Genomic DNA, 21260 nt, shown 5'->3' with positions numbered 1-21260 from the left:
GACACGTGGCTGGAGAGATAGTTCAGCTGTCACTGGCTCCTCTTCTAAGGGTCCTAGGTTTGATTTCTAGAACCCACATGGCAGCTGGCAGCCATCTGTAACCCATTCCAGAAGATCTGAGAGCAGCAGGGATACAAAACACTCATATCCATAAAGTAAAAAATAGTAAAATAATAAATTTTTAATGAGAAGTGGAAATGAAGCCCCAGCTCTAGAAGGATCACACAGCTGCTCGGGAGCAGCCTCGGGTGCTGAGGGGTCTCTTCCTCACAGATCCCTTCACTGTGGCTTCTTGTTGCCCCCTCAGGTTGGCTACCTTTGGTTCTGTGAAAACTACTCTTTTAAATATTTTAAACAAGCTGTGGTAATATATAAAAGTAGGACATGCTGAAGGGGCAGAGGCAGGAGGGTCGCAAATTTGAGAACAACCTAGACTGGGAAGACGGCTGTGAGCAAAGGGAGCGGCCAAGCCTGGTCACGTGAGTTTGATCTCCAGTAACTGCCTGGTAGAAGGAGAGGATCAACTTCCACAATTGTCCGCTAACCCACCACACCAAAGGCAAGTGTGTCACACACGTGCACACAAATAAGTCATTAAATATAAAACCACATTTCTAAATTATTTTTAAAACTCCACAAAGAAATATTAATTAATGATTTTTTAAAAATCCCTGAATGATAACACATATAGCGTGCCACTCAGGTAAAGGGAGACAGAGGAAAACTGGGGTGCCTTCTGTCTGAGGGGTGTGCCTTCTGTCTCAGGGGTGTGCCTTCTGGAAGGGGTGGACCATGGTCCTTGTGAGGTACAAGGAAGCACTCACGAGAAACACCCATGAAAATAAAGTGGAAGTGTGTGGAAACAAAATGTATAGAACCGTTTCAACCAAAACAAATGACAGGAAAATACCATACATTTGATAGTATTTTAAAATAATTTATTCAAATATCATAATTTTATACCATAATGTTTATTTTACAGGTGATTTTTAATTCTTTTTACCATTGGTTTATTTTTTTCCAGTGTCTCTTTTTTCTACACTTTTACAACAGAATTTGTCAGAAGTTGAAAGAGAGAAACACATTCTTCCTACTGAATAATATATCACATTTAACTTTGAGATTACATAACTTGTCTATCCAGAATTGAAGCTGCTGGGGGGGGGGGGTCACACTTATTAGTGGGTCCCAAGGTCCCTGAGGTCTAAATAGGAAAATATCCTGTTATAAACTGTAGCAAAATTCTCATCTCAAAATAAACCACTCTGGAATTTACAATGATATCCACATTCAACATCTGTACAGCATCCAAAAACTCACGAGGGGGGAGGGGGTTAGGAATGACAAAGGAAATGGCTTCACATTCAGTAAACAGAGCTCAAACCAGAAGGCAGGACCCTGAACCTTGGTGGTGCAGAAGTCGGCTCCGTCCCTCACCGTCAGTCTCCCACCACTGAAAGCCGAGACTCTCACACCCCAGCAAATTCTAGGCCCAACTCTCTTCTTGTTGTTTGTTTTTAGAATTATGATTTGGACCAAGAAAGCTCCAGTCCTAGTAGGCTTCGCCATCATTCGAATGGAGCCCTGGGTCCTAACCCCACAGCAGGCCCCAGGTCGGTGGTGGAGAGGATGACGGTGCCACTTGTGGACATGTGGTGTCCACTCACCCTCCTGTCACATGTACACAGAGTCACACCGTTGGGAGCTAGTTTCTAGAACTTTCTAACTGCTGTGTGTTAGGCGCCTGATTTGCTACTCCTCAAATCCATACAGGGTCAGGTCAGCCCAGCCTGTTGCTCTGCCTGGGATGGACAGTTTCATGTCTCTGCCATCTACGTTCTCTTTCTAAACAATGCAAGTCACGTGACAGCCAAGAGAATGTTTATAAAACCAGAACTAGCCAGCTGATTTAATACCAAGGCAGATTGGAAAATCCCAACGCTTCCTTAGAGTACCGTTCTGTTCTAGGGGTTCACCTGTGTCACGTCCCACAGAATATACGCCCACCCCCAAGCAGGACAGCAGCTCTGGGAGGCCATGGGAGCTCTCCAGGGGGGTGCTCTTGGGTCTGGGCCCCTCACACAATTGACAGTCACCAAAGCCAGAGTTGACCCATACGCAACTGGGTTATTTGCTGTTAGCCACCTGGGACAGCACCATTTCCTAGTAGGACAGCCTGGGGTGTGGAAACTCCAGCCAAGCCAGGCTTCAAACTGTTTGGGGACTATGGGTAGACCCGCAGGCCTTGCAATCCACCTGAGCACACACCTCAAACAGGCTGCAGAGACTCCCTGAGTGCCACCGTGAGCCTGCAGCTAGGACAGTTACATGCAGAGTTCTGGCCTTCAGCTTGCATTTTTAAGTGGATAGCATGCACGGACCCCATTAATATAACCTGCTGCTGAGGGCGGCCAGCGCACAACAGGGGGTTCACCTTTCATTACAGTCTTACTTCAGGTTGGGGCAGGGCGTGAAAATTGCATGTGTAGCACCTGGCTTCCAGCAGCAACACCTGAAAACCAGCCAAACCGATCCAGCCAGACCAAAGCAGGTAGCATTCCCAATAGCACTGCTAAGCCTTTAAATAATAACAATCAATAAAATAAAGCCGCTGGAGAAATTTTCAGTCACGTTATCAAAAATGTTAAGGAGTAGACATGTGAAGCTGGGGGCTGAGGATTTAGCTCAGTGGTAGAGCAGTTGCCTAGCAAGCACAAGCCCTGGGTTTAGTTCTCAGCTCAAAAAATAAAAAGTTAACAAACATGTGAATTTAATAGCAAATAAATGAATAACAGACGTGGGTTACATAGATGTGCAGAGCTGGCCAGGGTGACTAAGAAGTGCCTTTTCATTCTCGTGGCAAACTCTACCCTCGCTCTGACAGCCCCCGTCATTCTGTTGTGTGACTTTGTTGTTTCTTTAAGGATTCATCATGCTCAGTGTTCCGGCCTTCACGCTCTAGAAGCCGTGGTCCTCCACATTGTTGCCCGGTTTGAAGGGGCCAAGGGCTAGCAGCACAGATCAGAGCCCAGACAGTGACCAGCACTGGAGAACTCACAGGGAACCTGCTGGAATTTCCCAGTCGCTAGAAAAGCCCCCTCACCGTATGAGAGGAGGGAATTTATGGGGAGACACCGTCACTCTGGGGAATAACTATAGATGCTCCCAGACTCCTGGGGACTGGAGCCAGCCCCCTCCCCACAAGTCTCTCTCTTGTCTATAACAGCCTTGGTGCCTCTCCAGAGACCTGGTTCCAGCTGCCAGCTGGGACGGAATGGCCACAGGCCTCTTGGCACACCCTCTCTGAGTCTATAAAACCCAGTTTCTAGCCCACATCATGAATCCTCCCTTTCCCGGTGTGTGAGATGAGTCTGGAAATCCAAAGCTGAGATGGAAAACACCTGGCCATTCTGACCCGACCCCCCCCCCCCCAAGGTATCAGGAGAGGCCCAGGAGCCTGGAAGGAGCTGAAGAAGGAGGTGCAAAGTCTCTCCTGCCACCTACTGTCCTGCTCCAGCACAGCAAGCACACTGCCCATGGGGGTCATTGATGGTACAGTGTCCCTCATCCTTCCTTCCTGAGGCACCCTGTGAGCTCCCGTTCAATGACTGTGGCCATCTCATCCTAAAAGCAAGGGGAATAGACCAGGGGCTCAGAGAACAGCTCTGGGGAGTGGGTATGGATTGTCCATCTGGGCATCAGTCACCTCTGCCTACCTGGAGGCAGCTGTTAACACAAGGGTCACAGCTAGAAGCAGCAGCTGAGAGACACAACCGTGGTGTCATTCCTACTGCCGAGGTCCCCATAAATCTCCACGGAGGCAAGTCCCAAGATCTCCCTTAGAAACAACAGCTTTGATACTATCTTGGAAATATTTCTTTCATCCAGTTTAACCCTAATTGACTTCACCATCAAAAAGATTTAAACTACACTTCAACTTCTCCCCAACTATATTTATGTATAAATCCCTGAGAAGACACCTGTCCACTTGGAATTCACTATTTACAATTAATACACCCAAGGCCAAGCAGGCCCCCAGGCCTGTGCCTCGACTCTGCCAAATCAGGAAAACAGAGCAGGTCTCCTTTCCAAAAGCAGAAGGCAGAGCCGATGTCCTGTTGTCACAGCCCTGCCCTCCGCCCTCTCCTGGGGATCTAGAGGTCTCTGCTGATGTCCTGAAGCCACAGCCCTGCCCTCCATCCTCTCCTGGGGATCTAGAGGTCTCAGCCTCATAGTGCAGTGGGAAAATCAAGGGCTTTCTCAAGAGCCTTTGTTTCCCTGCCTTTTTAGATCTAAGGTCAGACTGACCTATTTTATGGTGTTTCGGGGAAAGCTGGTGGGAGAGCTCTCGTTGCTCAATGCCTAATGGCACCAAGTATGAAGAATTAAGTCAGTACCACTCTCCCCCTCCCTGCAGTGTGAGACAGACCTCAGCAAAGGGCTTCCAAATCAGTCTGTAGTATTCTGAATCTACAGCTACCAAGTAGCTACATTAAATATCCAAATAAAGTAATAAAGTAGCTACATTAAATATCCAAATAAAGTGCACATGTGACTGGTATGCTAAGACTCAGTTGGAAATTTTTTAATGCTTTGGAGCTAAAAGAAAGAAAGGTATAGAAAGAAACCTTCCACTGAGAGGTCGGCACCCAAGGCAAATCCCATCCCGGCCTGAGTCCCCACATATTGGAAGGTCTACAAAGTTGGGATGGGGATGAACTGAACATTGAGGCTCATCAAGGGGAAACTGTCACTCAAAACACACAAGAGACTCCCTGGAGGAGAGGGCCACCTGAGTGCAGATCACTGCAGGAAAACCTTCCCCAAACTGCTGTCTAGTATCTAGGGTGTTCCACCTGTCCTAAAAGTCATCTGTCTGCCCCTCAACAGTTTGCAGCACCCCCGCCCTCTGCATCTTGGACATAGTTAAGGATACCCACATTTGCTTCTTTCTGGGCATATACGATTGTGTTTCTACTACTCATTTGTTAAATCTGAACCCCTGCTAAATAACTGTTCTCCTCAAATCACCTGGAAGATGGATGGTCTGTCTATCCAAGCCTCTTGTTTTAAATGAGTTTGATCCCAGAAACACATGCACTTCTGCAATGAGCCATGGTCACTTTCAGTGATATAAGTGATGATGATGACAATGATGACGACGATGGTCAGAACAAAAGGTTTAAGAAAGGAAACGAAAGGAAGGAGACTTCCTGAAATGAAGACTTCCATCTCACCTGCCCATTTTGAATAGAAGTCCGTGCCCTCATCAAGTAGAAGCAGGCATTTGGCATCACTCAAGTCAATAGGAAAAGCCAGGTGTGTCCACGGGACACGAGAAGGCAAAAGCCAGAACCGAAGGGCGAAAGGGGAGAATGCCAGAGTTCTGTGTGATTCACACAATCATTACAAGTATTTATTGCTAGAGGCAGCATTTTAAACAAAGGGTCTCCAAACACAGGGATTAAAACTGCCATAATTACAAAGAGCCCATCACTTGTAAAATGCTGCAGTTTTTCATAAATAACAAAATACAAAAGTATGCGAAAATGCCCTTTGATAAATTAGGTTTTTTAATTCTTCATTGGGGTCCTCTAAGAGGTGACTTCTGGTAAACTGCCCTTTGGGTGTATAGACTGCTCAGGGAACTAGTTTTAAGCAAAAGCCATCCTGTCTTGGGAACAATGGAGAACCTGCTTCGTGGGTCTAGGAAAGAACGACCCAGAGGTTGTGTAATGCAGCGGAGAGGGGCACCCCTCTCTGTGGTGCCGTCTACACCACCCGCAGCCTCCCAGCTGGATCCCTGCGCTGCTCCCACACCAGGCACACACGCGGAGGGTATCACGGCCCCTTCACGTCCTTTTCCTCCAACGTGGCGCCCGCTTTTCCTTCTGAGCCTCTGCCTGGCGTTTCTTCTCCGCCTCCTCCGCCTTCCTCTTCTCCTCTTTGGCCTCCTTGTACCGCCACTTGGGGATCTGCAGGTGTACACTGTCCTTGGTGTTGCCTTTTGGGGCTGGGCGCTCGGGCTGGAAGGTGGGCGCAGGGGCCTTGCTGATGCGCACCCTGGGAACCACCACTCCTGGCCTCACGCTGCTTCTCCGGAGCAACTGCAAGGGCAGGAGGCTGGCCTTCCGTGAGACAGGGGCAGGGGTGGGTCCTGGGGCCCCAGAGGACTGGGATGACCAGGGATTCACTCTGGGAGTCTCCAAAGTCTGGGATTGCAGTTCAGAGCCATCCTGAGCATAGGTGTCCGGGTTCCCCCTAGCTGCTAGGATTTCCTGCACTGCCGGGCGCCGTTTCCCCACGCAGGGAGGGTTCTCTGGGCACACAGTCTGGCAGACGACAGCAATGGCGGGGCTATAAAGGCTTGTGGTCATCCTGACCATGTGATCAAGGACACCTCCATCCGCCAGACCCTGACCTGACCGGGAGGTCAGAGTGGACCGCAGGAACTCTGTGAATCTCTGAAAGCAGTTTTTGGAACGTGCTGGTTTCAAGAGCGCCTCAGCGGGAAGCGGCAATTCTGGCTTGTACTTGTCCCCAAACTGCTCTGGGCAGGGTCGCTCCATCAGCCTCTGCATGACGCGAACAGCCTCCACTCGGCCAGTGTATGCAGCCCACTCCTGTGGTGACATCCCACGGCGGGGATCCCTCGCTTGAACATCCGCCCCTGAAAAACAAAACACACATTGCCCCAGTGGGTCAGGCAGCCAGGATGCGCTTCCACAGATGAAGAATGGTGGCAGGATCTGGAACAGTTATTCTGGTTAATTTTGCATTTTCTTGGCTAGGCCAGAGTAACCAGTGGTTTGACCAAATCCTGAGCTGGGCACAAGCCTGGAGAGATTGGACTCAGAGTCACAATGGTTACTTTCCAAACATGGTGGAGCCTCATCCGATCAGCTGCAGGGGTAAGAGCAACCAGAGCTTGCCTGGAGCACTGAATCCTCCTGCACACTCCCATCAATTTCAGACACCCCAACCCCCACGTTCACATAAGACAACTCTTTAGAATGAATCACTTATGTGCCCTGGCAACTGTTTCTTTAGAGACAATGGTCACTCCCTGGAAAATCTTTCTTCCGTGCCCCCTTCCCCAAAAGACACTGCAGACTTAAACCCCAACTCAGCTGAGATCCACATACATTCCAACTGCTGCCTACAGAAATGGATGCAGAACCACAACCAATCTCAGCTCAGCATAGTTAAAAATCATGCAAGAGTCCAAGTCCCATTACTCTCCGCCGGCAAAGCACCCGGAACTAGGGCAATTATCTAGTCTGTGAGCTCCCCAGGGACCCAGTCAGCATCGGCGGGACCTTCATTTAGATCTCACACAGACCCACGTGTCTAACATGGTGGCTGATCAGTTGCTCTGAGTCAAGAGCGTGGGGCTCAGCCACCTCCCCACCCTGCAGGCCTACATCAAGCCTCGTGGCTGGAAGACCACCTCCCTAGCTCACCTGCTAAAAGCCTTAGTCCCACGACACATTAAAGAATACCAGTCTTGGGAAAGTGGCAATTACTCGGAACTGGAATTCAGGAGGAACTCATTAGCTAGAGCACAATTTATAAACTAGGAAAATGGAAAGGGGGCAGTAAAAATGCCACTGCAAAAATAGATGACACATTAAACCTTAATTAATTGCATGTCACTTTAAAAGGGAACAAACTGCGAAATTAAAACTTTAATGAACACTGCATGAAAGAGACATTTTTCAAAGGCTAATGAAAAATGAAAGGAAATGCTGTCCAGAGCTTAGCCGTCTTCCTCCTACCTTTTAGCACGATCAGAAAACAAACGCTGTAAATCAAGATGAGCCAGTTCTACTAGAGCAGCCCCGGACCCCGAGTCACCAGGCTCCATGTTAGTGACCCACTTCCTCCGGAAACTGCTGCTAAGGGCAACAGCAACTAAACTAAACAGCTGTCCCTGGCCTCCATAAGGGACTGGAACCCAGACCCCCCCACTGGATACCAAATTCTGGGGTGGCTTGGGTCCCACATATAAAATGGCACATTTGCATAAATCTATGCACATCAGCCTATATACTGATACACTGAAACATCTTCTGATTACCCATAATCCTAACTCAATACAAATGTTATCTACCATTGCTACACTGTGTTTAGGGGATGGCAACAAAAGAGGTCTGATCATGGTGTGTGTGTGTGTGTGTGTGTTCTATCAGAGCCAGCTGAACCCACAGATATAGACTCTAAGACGTGGAGCTGGAAGAATGTGTTGCAGTACTGAGGATTGAACCTAGGACCTTGCACATACCAGGCAAATGCTCTACCAACCTAAAAGATGATTCACACTTTACATTGATACCTTTCAAAGAGTAATGGGAACATCTCCTTACAGTGGCTCACCTGAGTTCCACTCCTAGCCAGCATCATTTCACCCACTGAACAAAACTGGAGACATGACTTGGGCTCTCACTCTGGTGGCTACTGGCTGCTATGCTCTATGCTGTAAGTTATCTGTACAAAATGCTCTACTACACTCAAGAAAGCATTATACTCAAATATACACACGACATCATGATTGCTCTAACCTAGGCTGGCTCAATGTTGAAAGTACTGGAAATTTTGGCCAGTTACTTCTTTGTTATGGGTTAGCCTGTGCACTGTGGGAACTCTAATAACACCTCTGCTCTCTGACTAAAAGATGCCAGTAGCCCATTTGCTGTGACAGCCAAACTCTTTTTTGGCCATTGTCAAATATCTCCTAGGAGACAACATTGCCCATCTCAGAATCACTGGTCCAACCTAAGGACAATGGTCCTATTCCCCATCCAGCCTTCTGTGGCCCAGTACCCAGGACTGATCAGTAAGCCCTAATGAGTTCTTTGCCTCCTGCTGCTGTTGATTTCTACCTGAAACAGACCAGGAGCCCAGAGGTCTGATGACTCCCACAGAAACAAGCTGTCAAATGGGGCTGGCAGGATGGTAGGGTGGATAAAGTGTTTGCCACATGATCATGAAGACCTAAGTGGATTCCTAGCCCATGTAAAAAGCCAGGCACTGGGCATGTTGGAGAGCACCTAGAATCCCAGGGCTGGGGAGGCAGAGACAGGGGGATCCCTGGAGCTCATGACTAATCAAGCTAAATCAGAAAGCTCCAAGTTCAGCAAGAAACCAAGGTCAAAAAGCAAAGTGGAGAGCAAAAGAAGACACTAAACACCAACCTAATACCTCCACACAATTCACATGTATGCACACCCATGCACCAGTGTGCACACATGCGTGAACACACACACCAGTGTGCACACATGCGTGAACGCACACACCAACGTACACACATACATACATACACACCAACGTACACACATGTATGTATAGACACACACAAGAGCAAGGTTGACAAGACTAAGGAGAACTGGTGGACAAAAGAAAAGAAGCAGGGTCTGTGATGTCATGGAACCCAGGTCAACCCTGGCTAGGATCTGCTGACCCATGGCTTCTTTTGAGCTGAGAGAAACTGACGTCTGCCTTCTTTAAATCATTCCCAGGATGGGATATTTTGTTACTGGGACCATCGAAAGCAAGCGCTACAGAGGACAGGTGGGCTTTCTATTGCTAGGTCTCAGGAACACTCTCCCCTGGGAGGTGTGAAGACCCAGGCCCAGAGGGCCAATGAGAGGGAGACAGAGCAGGAAGCAGGAATGCGCCACTTCCTTTTTCCTTTTCTGTCGCAGTAGCTACCCTCCATGTTATCTGTCCTACAAAACCCAGCTGAGGCCTCCCTCCTGGCACTGCAGACCAGTCCTTGACATCATGGCCATTGTGCCTGCTCTGACCTATAACTTAGGCCCTAAAAGTACAGTCAATTGTGACACAAGGGCCACCTTCAAACACGGGGATGGCAAGTCTCCCGTGACACTCAGCAAGTGGGGACCCAGCACTATCAGGAGATCAGCCGGAGGATACACCGCACAGCTTCCCCAGGCCTTCAGCTGGCATTCCTGGGGGGTCAGAGCCTCTCAGAGTCCAGGCTGCCATCCAGTGGTCCACAAGGGGACCATCGCTCTCGCCTCCCTCCCCACAGTGCCTCTTCCTAAGGTCACATTCTCCAAAAACTACCGGTGCTAGTGGGCATCTTCCGGGCTCATAACTTGAACAGAAAATGTCTGTCTTCCATAAACTGAAAGCAACTTCTGTGTTGACACAAATCGCCTGGTTTTTGAGAAGCAAGCCAGAGGGTCTGTCTAAGAGGGAAGCACACACACAAGGACTAGTGTCCGCAGTGTGCTCTCACCTCCCTGTCGATCTGCTTGGTTCCCAAGAACCACAGGGGGATGCTAGGCTTCACATTCTTCCTCCGAGGCTGCAGCAATTACATCACACTTCAGGAATAAAGTGAACTCTGTTAAGCGGGTCTGGAACCTGGCAACCTCCATCAAGGGAAGAAATCACATTGTTGACACAGCTCCTTGGAGCCACTTACAGAAATAGACCTGTCACTTCGACGCATTAATATTCCAGCGGGTTAACAAGGTGCCGCATGTCCCTTTCGATGCTTATCAGAATGGCTGACATTATCAGGAAGCCTGTCCAAACAGCCACCCGGTCGGTTTGCAGAATTGGCTGCATCTGTCATTAAATTCAGAGTTCCAATAATCCCAACATTATTTTATCCTACCTGACAATGCAGATAAGGGCTGCCGTGTGCCTGTGTGTTGTCGACTGTGGAGAAAGCTAAAGGGTTTAGGAGGTCAGCCAATTCAATCATTCATCATTCTAGGAGAAGTGGTTACAACTGAACGTGATAAAATTGCAAGCCAGAAACTCAAATCTGGTGATAAAAGCACTCAGGAACCAAAAAATCCTGCATTCTAAAAAAAATAGAATGAGATACATGTGTTTTACATTAGTATGTAGTATTGTACGTGCCTTTAAAAAAAATCATAGGCTAATTCTGTAGTCTGCTTCTGAGTCACTGTCCTCCGCTGTACTTAAATGCATTCTATGCACAGCCAACTGGTACCTAGGAATATCTCCATTTTCCTAATACTACTGTACTTAAATGGTAATAAGAAATCAAAATAGTGGCGAGTATTTGAAAATATCCCAGCAGGCATCCTTACCACTGTCTAACAAACCCAGGGAGGCCATCCGCTCGCACACTGGTTTCCTTTAAAATACATCTCCTCTAGAAGGAAAGCTCAGCTCAGCTTCCTGATAATTATAAGCTAAGACAGGTGCGAACTGGAACATTCCAGAGGCTAAGCGCTCCCGTCAGGAGCACCCTAAGGGAGGTGGACGGCGTCCAAGAACAGGAAGGTCTCTTCCTTTTTTTTTTTTAAATTTATCATATCCCACTTTAATTAATTGTATCTGTGGCTCTTTGTGGAAGACAACCACATCCCTGGGGGTCATCTGGCAATTCGTAAGCATTTTTGGGGTGTCCCAGCTGGAGGGTGCTCCAGTCATCTGGTAAATGGAAGCCCTACATTGGCAAGATGGGCTCCACAAGGACTGAGCTGTTCCATGTGTCACTGGTGTCAAGACGTTACGTTCTCCTTAGCACGAACACCTCATCCCAAGGATGATTTTCAAAGAGAAAACTATGCTCTATTTTTCATTCATTCACAAGTAACTCCTGATCGTGTAAATGTACCAACAATGAAAGCTGATTGTACCCAGCATGTATTACAACTTCCTCCAAGCTAGGCACCCTGTCCTCATGTGAACAAAATCCCACCTACAACTTCCTGTGATACGGCTGCCATCAGGCCTCTGTCATCGGCTAAGGCCAGGAGAGGTAGGAGACAGGTCCACGTGCAGGCAAGCAGCAGGCTGCACAGGAAGCTGCACTCCTGGGCTTTGGGCTCGTTTCTGCTGCGCTCGACACAACGCCGCCAACAGCGAGTGAGGCGCACTCCTGACAATTATTCTAGACTTCAGTGGAGGGGAGAAGCTCGCAGTGGTTGTGGAGATCAATGGGGAAGAGTTAAGTTTAAAGACCTTATGTCAAATCTGTAAGCAAACAGCAGGCAGGGGTGGAAAGAGCGATGTTAACATCGAGCCCGAAATGGCCTCATCTTCCAGAGGCTGTGGAAGTCGTTTCTGAGAAACTTTAAAGGCTGCAGCTGAGCCTGGAACTGCAGGACAGCTAAGAAGAAATGACAGGAATAGTGAGTGACTTTACTTCCTGCCAAAAGAAAATTGATAGTTCGAATTAATTAATTGGGGGAAATGCACTTGATGAGATTGATACCCTAACTTTTGGGCTGAAGAACATAAAATCATTAAAGATCTCCATCTAGCTATAACTAGATCTTGACCCAGTGAAAACGGACAAAGCTTTCTTCCAGCACAATAGCCTCAGATAATCACCATTTAATTAGAAATGACTACTTCTCATTGAAATGGGACAGGAGGACCCTACCTCTGCTGACCCTGATATCTGGCCTTTAAAAATTAAACTCAGGTGAACAAAAGGCACAGTCGGTGGGATTCATTTTAAAATACCCTTTAACATGGATGTATTTATCAAATGTGTAAATGCACATACATGCACACATGCCAAGCTTGCATGTGGACGTCAAAGAACAACTTGCAGGAACTGGTTCTCTTTCACCATATGGGTCCTAGGATCTAATCAGTCCCAGGAGTCAATCCTAATTATGATTTTTTTTTCCAAGAGAGTTTTCTATCTTCTAAGCTTCTTTTGTTGTTCATTAAATCTGGGGTGTTTTTCTTGAAGTATTTTCTAAGACATAGATTAAAGCAGGAGGAAAGAAAACCCAAGGTGGTGAGGCCTACAACTGCAGACTAAGCACAAGGATGAGGTGGAAAGATGCTGTACAACGCACAACAACTGGCAAAGACAGAGCAACTGCCACAGACTGGATGGAACAGAGGACACGGGACCCGCACGTGGGAGCCAGCCAGCCAGGGACACAGAACAGAAACAGGGCATTCATGGGAAGGACCAATGTCTAGAACAATGTCACCACCCTTGGGTAACTAGGGTCAGAGGAGACTTGTGATCTGACCTTGGTGTCCTCAAAAACTCACAGGCTGGGACTTTGTACACACTGTGACAGTATTAAGAGCTGGGAACGTTAGGACATTTCCTGTCCTGAGAGTGAGGTCCCACAAATGGGATTTATGCCCTTTGTAAAGAATCTTCAGGGGGACAGCTTGACCCTGCTATGTGAAGACACAAGGACTGGATTCCTCGCAGACATCAAATCTGCTGGTGCCTTGATGTCAGGCTTCCCAGCCTCTAGAACTGAGAACAGCACATAGATACTGTTAATAAGCCCCGGCTCTTCAGGACCGGCTACACCCAGTGTGGAGAACATTAAGTAACAGCAGCACCCTCTGCAGTGTTAGATGTTGATTCTGAACCCACTATTATTTGGGCTTTACGTTCCTTTTTTTCTCAATTAATTCTCAAAGACACCTGCTCATGTTGACCTAGCAATGATCTTTTTCAGGTTCAAATCAGGAGCAGGACTGAAGAGATCAGTGATAAGGACTTTCACATGGCGGGTTTATCAAGCGTCTACGAAGTGCTATCATATTCTGTCTCAGGGAGAAGGGAGAGAAAGATGAGGGCAGGGAAGTTTTTGGGGAGTCAAGGACAGGTGGTGTAAGGGTACATTCTTGCTGATCCAGCTTGTGGCCTAAGGACAGCCCCATGCAGGTTCTGCAGGAGCAGCCCCTCCCAACCCGTCCGCACCACCTGGGTCATCTTCCTTAGGACACTGGTGAGGCCAGAATGAACATTTCTTTCCATGTACACGTGTGTTCCGGTTCATAGACACACATGCACATAAGGAGGTACGCATGTGGAAGCCCAATGGACGTCAGGAATCTGTATCCTGGAACGCCTCCTTTCAGCTAGTCTAGCGAGCCAGCTTGTTCCTGAGATTCCCTTCCTGTCTTCATCTCCCCAGTGTGGAATCCCAATCCCAGTGCTCAGGCACGTGGCGCATGGCTCTACCCACTGAGCTATCTGCCCAGCCCCCAGAATATCCACTCTGGAAGAATAAACCTGAGCACAGTTAGAGAGCCAATAGACAGGCTGGGGAGGGAAGATTTCAGCAGGGAGCAGTGGGGGGGGGGGGGGTTCAGGAAATGGCCAGGGCTGTGGTCAGCCCTCATTGGCCAGCCCTGACGTCATTTACTCTGGACTCTGTCACTGTTTCTGTGAACAGCACGGGTCTATTTAAGATGCATTCTTTCAAGGAGCTCCCTTGGTGCATCACAAGCCTAGAGACCGCACTGGACAGGCGGACCTTACCTGCCAACATCAGGGCTCGCACACATTCTGTTCGGCCCTGCATGGCCGCTTTCATGAGGGCTGTGAAGCCGAATATGTTCCGCCTCTCTAGGTCCAGACCAGGGTAATAATTCAGCAAGTAGTTGGTGATGGTGGCATGCCCTGAAAAAGAATTAGACACGCATGTAGATCCAGGTACCCACAAAGGTGATCACTTCTGTGGGGCAGAGAAAGACAGAAACTGCTCATCGCCAACCGTACTGGCTGTCGTGTGTGTGTGTGTGTGTGTGTGTGTGTGTGTGTGTGTGTGTGCGCGCGCTCACTCGATCCCCATCACAATTCTCCTGGTCACAGGGAGCCGAGGAAAGTGGGAGACACTGCTCAGAACACACAGTATAGGTCACTTGCGTCCCTTCAGTTTCCTCAGGGAGGCAGGGGCAGAGGCAGACCGCACCGCCATGTGAGGAAAGAGTTCACTTCCCCACAGGCACGGTGCAGTCAGGAGTCACCACAGCAAACAGAAGCCAGGCTGCAAAGGAGCCTGGGAAATGTCTCCAAGGATGGAGCATCAGTAGGAAAGTCCATCAAAGCAAGACTGTATCTTAATTCATGCTGGGCGCCTCTGGTTACCACCTATAATAGGATGTATTTCTGCCTCCCTTTGGTCCTCCTTACCCCTACTACACACCACTGTATGTATGTGCATGTACGTACACACACACACACACACACACACACACACACACACACACACACGCAGGCACAGCCATAGAATCTTTCTCAGCTTGTTCCTCACAAACAGAATATGGTTTCTGCTCACTCCCAGAAACTTTGAACACCAGGCACTTGCCTTAGGGGCCTGCTGGCAAGGATCACATGACCAGCAGGAAACTACCTGCATAGCAGAAATGGCTGCTAAATCTCCCACCCCACCCACACTCCGCTGGGCCAGGCAACTTGTCCACCTTCCCTAGTCCTTCTGTGATTTATTCCTCCCTACCCACCCTCAGGGGTCAAAATCGGTTACAACAGCCTTGTCACCAGAGCTAGATACCATGGGGGGCTGACTTACACACTATAATTTGACTAACTGTATTCTTGGCCTGCACCCCCAGAACACAAGAGCAACCAAACACCACTCCTCCACAACCAAAAAAGTAGACATTACCTCACGTTCCCTGAAGGGGGCTATGGAAGATCACTTCCATTGCTATCGCTATTTCAAGACCATCCATGTCAGACAAAACAGCAGTTTTCTTTGCCCCCTCCTCCCCTTATCTTCTATCTCCATCCTGACTCTGCAGATGGCAGGCAAGCCTTAGCAATGAGAGACTGTAGAAGTCCCTCTATCGTGGGGGAGCTTCCGGGTGCCCAAAGTCACTCCATTCTTGGGCAGCTCAGGCTGTCTGAGTCTCCCTCCTCTACCCCACTCTACCCACGCTCCTTTCAGCTCTACTATCAGACCCACAGGCACGGGGCCTCGGGGGCATCCCCACCCTCTCTGTACACCACCTTCCCTGGAGATCTACACTTAGGGAACTCAGACCACTGGGGCCCAGAGTCCCCTTCCCAGCCTGATTCTGGGGCAGAGGCGGAATGGGTGGTACAGCATAGGACCAAGAAACGCCTAGGGGCCTCCCCTGCTTGCGCACACTTCTCAGTCTGCAGTTGGTGGCAGCTCTGAGAATCCGACTCCCTGATCTGGCTGCAATCCCCGGCAAAGCGGGTTTCAGGATGGAGGTAGAAGGGAGAGGAAGCACATATGTCCTCAACCTTCACCCCCTTCCCAGTCCTTCCACTGTGAGCACAATACTAAATCAATACACCAGGTGCCTCCAGTCAGTCCAACCACACCCAAGTAAGATAGATATCCAGACTAGAACCCCTGTGACCCCTTGCAGAGGACATTGTATACTCCAGACCGCTGTCATGCTGTGCAAACTCAATCCTTGGAGTTGGCCCGTTACCAAAACAAGCACGCAAACCAGAGTTCTGATTCTTAGGAAGCTGGGCTATGGCTTACCAACGAGCTCAGCCACAGTGGGAAATGGTGGGTCACCACCTTTGCTGACTGTTACAAAGCCAACAAGACCCAGGCTGTGGCTCCAGGCTACCTAGCACACAGGTTCCAACTTGGGACGGTGCTTTTAGGACTCACCAGTCACTGGGCCTCCTCTGTGCGAGGGGGTCAGGATGAAGCTGGGGTCACGAGACCACAGTAACGCAATGCTCTAAAGCCGGTGGAGTAGTAGACGACCTTCGATCTCGTTAGCTTGTGTTCTGCGTGAACTCTTGTCACACAACAGTCAGACTTAGACCGGGTCTCAGTGAAACGAATTGCCATTTGTTTCAGTCTTTTTCTATCAAAGCATGACACTGTGTGTAGTCACAATTTGCAGCAGGTGCTGTTTGTACACACACGCACACACCCTTGGCAACTTGAATGGGCAGAGAGAAGAAAACAAAATCTAGAGCCAACTGCCCATTATATGGATATTTTATGTATATTGTTTAAGGTCAGAAAATCTAACATGTGGAGCGGCTCTGACTGCAGTCTGGAGCTCTGATGGCCCAAGAGTCACTCCCTGCCCCAGGCTTTTCCAGAAGGGAGAACAGCACCTGTCACACTGATGACTGTGTTCAGTAGAAACTAAAGATGGGCCTGGTGTTCCCAGACTGTCTAAACATTAACTGTTCCTCCTCCTTGATAGCCAGGCGGTGGTGGCGCATGCCTTTAATCCCAGAACTCGGGAGGCAGAGGCAGGCGGATCTCTGTGAGTTTGAGACCAGCCTGGTCTACAGAGCTAGTTCCAGGACAGGTTCCAAAGCCACAGAGAAACCCTGTCTCGAAAAAAAAAAAAAAAAAAAAAAAAGAAAGAAAAAAGAAAAAGTAAGTTAGGGCAAGTAGAGACGGGAGTGGGGGGAGCTCATGGATATAGCAATACATCCTTGACAGCCGCGGGAGAGGTGCTGCTTTAATCCCCCAGGAAGACCTGACCAGCGAAGAACAAGTGAGTTGTGTGTATGTGTGTATGTGTGTGTGTGTGTGTTTATGTGTGCACTCATGTATGCATGTGTATTTATATTAAACACATAGTTATGCCTTACAGGAGTTGGTTCCATCTCAAGAGCAGGCTCACCACAGAGACTCCCTACCTCCCCACAGTAAGCCTCACCCTGCCCAAGGAATGGTGCCCAACATAACTGTGAGGTCATCACTATACTCGAGAGCTTGCAGGCAGGGGTGGCACACACCTTTAATCCCAAAACTCTGGAGGCAGAGGCAGGTGGATCACTGAGAGTTCGAGGCCAGCCTATACAAGGACTAGTTCCAGGACAGTCGTCAAAGCTACACAGAGAAACCCTGTCTCGAAATACAAACAAACACACAAAACAAAACAAAAAGAAAAAACAGGCAATTGTTTGTAGAGCTTAATAAAAATCAATAAAAAAGAAAAGAAAAAGAAAAAAAAAGAGCTTGCTCTAAAACAAAGACACCCCGGACTACACGAGATCGTCTAAAAAAGAAACAGAGCCAGGCAGTGGTGTTGGCTAACACTTCTAATCCCAATACTTGGGATCCATGCCTTTAATCCCAGCACTAGAAAGGTGGAGACAGGAGTGATGAGGCTGGGTGGAGAGAGCAATGTAAGGTGGGAGCAGACAGGAGCTCAGAGGCAGTCTGAGGCAGCAGTATGAAGCATTCAGTCAGAGATAGTCTAAAACCACCAGTCTGAGGACAGGATGGCTCCTTTGGTCTGAGCACTGGTAGAGGTAAGAACTAGTGGCTGACCACTCTGCTTCTCTGTTCTTCAGCTTTCACCCCTACATCTGACTCTGGGATTTGATTATAAAGACCAATTAGGACTCATGCAGCGTTCATCTGGTACTGACACCCCTCAAGCTCTGTCAGAATCCTCCCAACAGCTCTCCAGCGACCCCTTGTGGTCCCTTCTGATACCTGACACCCCCCAGCACTGACCACTGTCCCCTCACTCACTCACGGAATTGTCTCCCATGAGTACTCCAGGATCTCTCCCTCTGACCCCCCACCTCTCTGCTCTTCCTGCTCCTGAGACGATGGAGAGGCCCTCTCCTCATCCACACGGTCCTGCCATCAGCCCCACACTCCCTGCACTCAGTTATTATCCTCAGCTCTCCAACTCAGCCACATCTACCTTCTGTCCTTTCTTAGTTTCGCACCTAAATATCTGTCTACCGGATATTTATCCTGGGTGTCCCACGACTAAGCCAAACCCGTTGCATCACATCCCAAACACCTTCCCTTCTGGCCCACTCCTCTCCCGCAGCACGTCTTCCGTGATGGATAGCACTAGATATTCTAAGCCAGGAGTCTGGGCTTCATCCCAAACCTTCCCCATCTCCCACGTGCCACCAGTCAGCAATTCTGCCAATCCCCCCTCTTCTCTGTCTCCCAACACATCCCATCCTAGCTTCTCTGTGCCTGTGTCTACCCGCTGATCTGGGCTACACTATTTCCTCTGACTGGCCGGCCTGGCTTCCCTGCTGCCCATCCTCCACCTATAGCATGTGCGGTCCAGGAAGAAGCCTCTCTGACCACAGCAGCCACTCAGAACCCTCAGAGGCTTGTGCACCCCAGTTCACCTCTGTGGTGAGCATCTCTTCTTCACCCTCTGTCCCCCAACCACAGCCTCCCTTCCCTGCCCGGTGACCTCGCAGATCTCCTTTGTGTTATGGTTTGGGTTCTTTCCCAAGCTTTTTTACACGTACTCACACACGTACACACGCACACACACTCGAGTGCTGTGTTGAGCACACTCATACATCTACTCTCACTTCTCCCACCCCTCCCCCATTCTGTTAGCTCCCTTAGAGCACTGGTTCCCAACCTTCCTGAAGCTGCGACCCTTTAATACAGCTCCTCATGTTGTGCTGACCCCCAACCATAATATTATTCTATTGCTACTTCATAACTGCACATCGGTTACTGTTATAGACTGTAATGTGATTACCTATTAGCAGGATACCTGATAGTCGACCCCTGTGAGGTCTTGACCCCCAGGTTGAGAACCACTGTTGTTTATTTCTGCTTTGGTGCTGTGGATGTGTGCATGGTCGTGTAGCTGCTTTGCAGAATAAGAAGTCACGACTGAGAAATGCATACGAGATTTGTCTTTCTGGAAATTTGACTCCGGTCGTATCCATTTTCCTACAAAAATATAACTTCCTCTTATGACTGAAAAGAGTCTGTTATGAACATATACCGCATTTCTTTATACAGCCCAGTTGCTGGATGCCTGGGTTTGGTGTACAACTTCGCTACTATGAATAGCAGAACCATGGGCGCTGATATACAAGCATCTTTGGGTGTCTACAGCTCCTCTGCTAAGCCCTCAGGAACTCTATAACCTGTTGTCTCTGTATATGTCCCCCCCCTCCCACAACACCCTTTGCCTGGCTACCTGCTGGACCGTCGTTCCCAACACTCCTTCTTCCCTGGGTTTGCAACAGGACTTGAACCCACTGGTGACAAGGTGAACCACAGCCCTCCAACTGGCTGCAGACTCCAGGCTCAGTGAATTCCTATCCAATAAGAAGGTTAGAACATGCCCACTTCTCCCTCGGGAGGCGCTCCCTCGTCAGACACTTCATGATCATCAAGCCACGAGCCCCATCATTTAAGATTAAATGGCCACCACTGTAATTAATCACCGTCTCGTTCAACATTGTTGCAAGCACCAATTGTGGCTGAGTCTTGCTGTCACTAAGAACACGGGCAGGTGAAAAATGTCTTCCTTTATTCAAGGCTGCTTTCGAAAAGGAAAAGGCTGTTAGAGAGTCTGGGTGGTGCGTAGTCTTGTCTAGTTTGACTCACTATAGTTCTCCACAGCAAGCCAGTAGAGGGAGCTGTTGGCTTTGGAAACGCTGCCTCCGAACCGGACAGGAATTCCCTGGGAACCCCTACCATCAACCGGGAGATACCAGAGCTGGGGCAGCAGGGGCTGGAGGAAGACAAGCCTCCTGTCCTGGACGCCTTCCAAAGTACAAGAGAAGAGCAGCGTGGCTGGGACTGCTGTGCCTGACTGCCCCTCGGGCATAGGGACAGTGTGCCACAGGTATGAAAGCTGGGTTTACAGGAAGCGGCAGGGCAGGGCTAGGAAAGCAAAGGCTTGCCAAAATTCTAATCTGTTCTTTAAAACAATAGAAGAGAGAAAGAGTAGAGAGGAGGGAGGTAAAACAAGACCCTGAGGACTGGAGGTGATAGGCAGATTATTTTAAAATGAAGGGCTAGCCTGTATTCACACGCTTGCACGCACGAACACACATAGACATAGACACACACACACACACACACCATTTAAAAATAATAAAAGGAAATCTGCTTTTTAAATAGGGCTGGAAAGATGCTGGATGATCAAGAGTATGTACTGCTCTTGTAGAGGCTCCAGGGTTGGTCCTAAGCTCCTATATCAAGTGGTTCTCAATCACTGTAACTCCAGTTCCAGGGAAATATAATGTATGTCTCTGGCCTCCATGGGTACCTGGACTTGTAAGCACATTATTACACACACACACACAATTTAAAAATAAATCTGTTTTACAAATGAAGCGTCTGGCACAGTGGAATAAGCCTGAAGTTTTGCTAGGACAGTTGTTAAGTCGAAGGTCAGCTGGGGCAATGTAGTGAGACCATGTCTCAAAGGAACAAGAGGGCTGTGGACATGGCTCAGTGACCTCCAGCTGTTCCTCAGTTCTCCCCTCCTAAGGGCATGGGAGCTGGAGAAACAGCTCCGTGTTAAGAGAACTCTGCTCTCCAGAAAACCTAAGTTTGGCCCCCAGCACCCACGTCAGGCAGCTCTCAAATGCCACCATGCCACGTGGTCATTTCTTTTCTATGGCTGTGATAAAATGCCCTGACAAAAGGAAATTTGGGGGGGGGGGGTTATTCAGCTGACAATTCCAGGTCACAATCCATCACTGAGGGGAAACTGAGGCAGGAATTCAAGCAGCTAGTCACATCACATCCACAGTCAAG

At 48.8% G+C, this 21260-nt stretch overlaps 1 protein-coding gene across 1 annotated transcript in view; it reads right to left on the bottom strand.

Annotated features, from left to right (window-relative positions):
- Positions 1–924: 924 nt before the first annotated feature.
- Positions 925–21260, bottom strand: part of Ankrd33b (ankyrin repeat domain 33B) — a 63766-nt gene continuing 43430 nt past the window's right edge. The window contains exons 3-4 of the mRNA XM_075975794.1: positions 14264–14404; positions 925–6670 (exon numbers count right to left, since the gene is read on the bottom strand). Of these exons, the coding sequence (XP_075831909.1) occupies positions 5853–6670; positions 14264–14404 (959 nt within the window). The 3' untranslated portion in view covers positions 925–5852. The remainder of the gene's footprint in view (positions 6671–14263; positions 14405–21260) is intronic.

This window comes from Microtus pennsylvanicus, chromosome 6 (genome assembly GCF_037038515.1).
Source record: "Microtus pennsylvanicus isolate mMicPen1 chromosome 6, mMicPen1.hap1, whole genome shotgun sequence".
Taxonomy (NCBI): domain Eukaryota; kingdom Metazoa; phylum Chordata; class Mammalia; order Rodentia; family Cricetidae; genus Microtus; species Microtus pennsylvanicus.
Note: the sequence above shows the minus strand (reverse complement) of the source record. Positions and strands in the feature narration are given on the sequence as shown.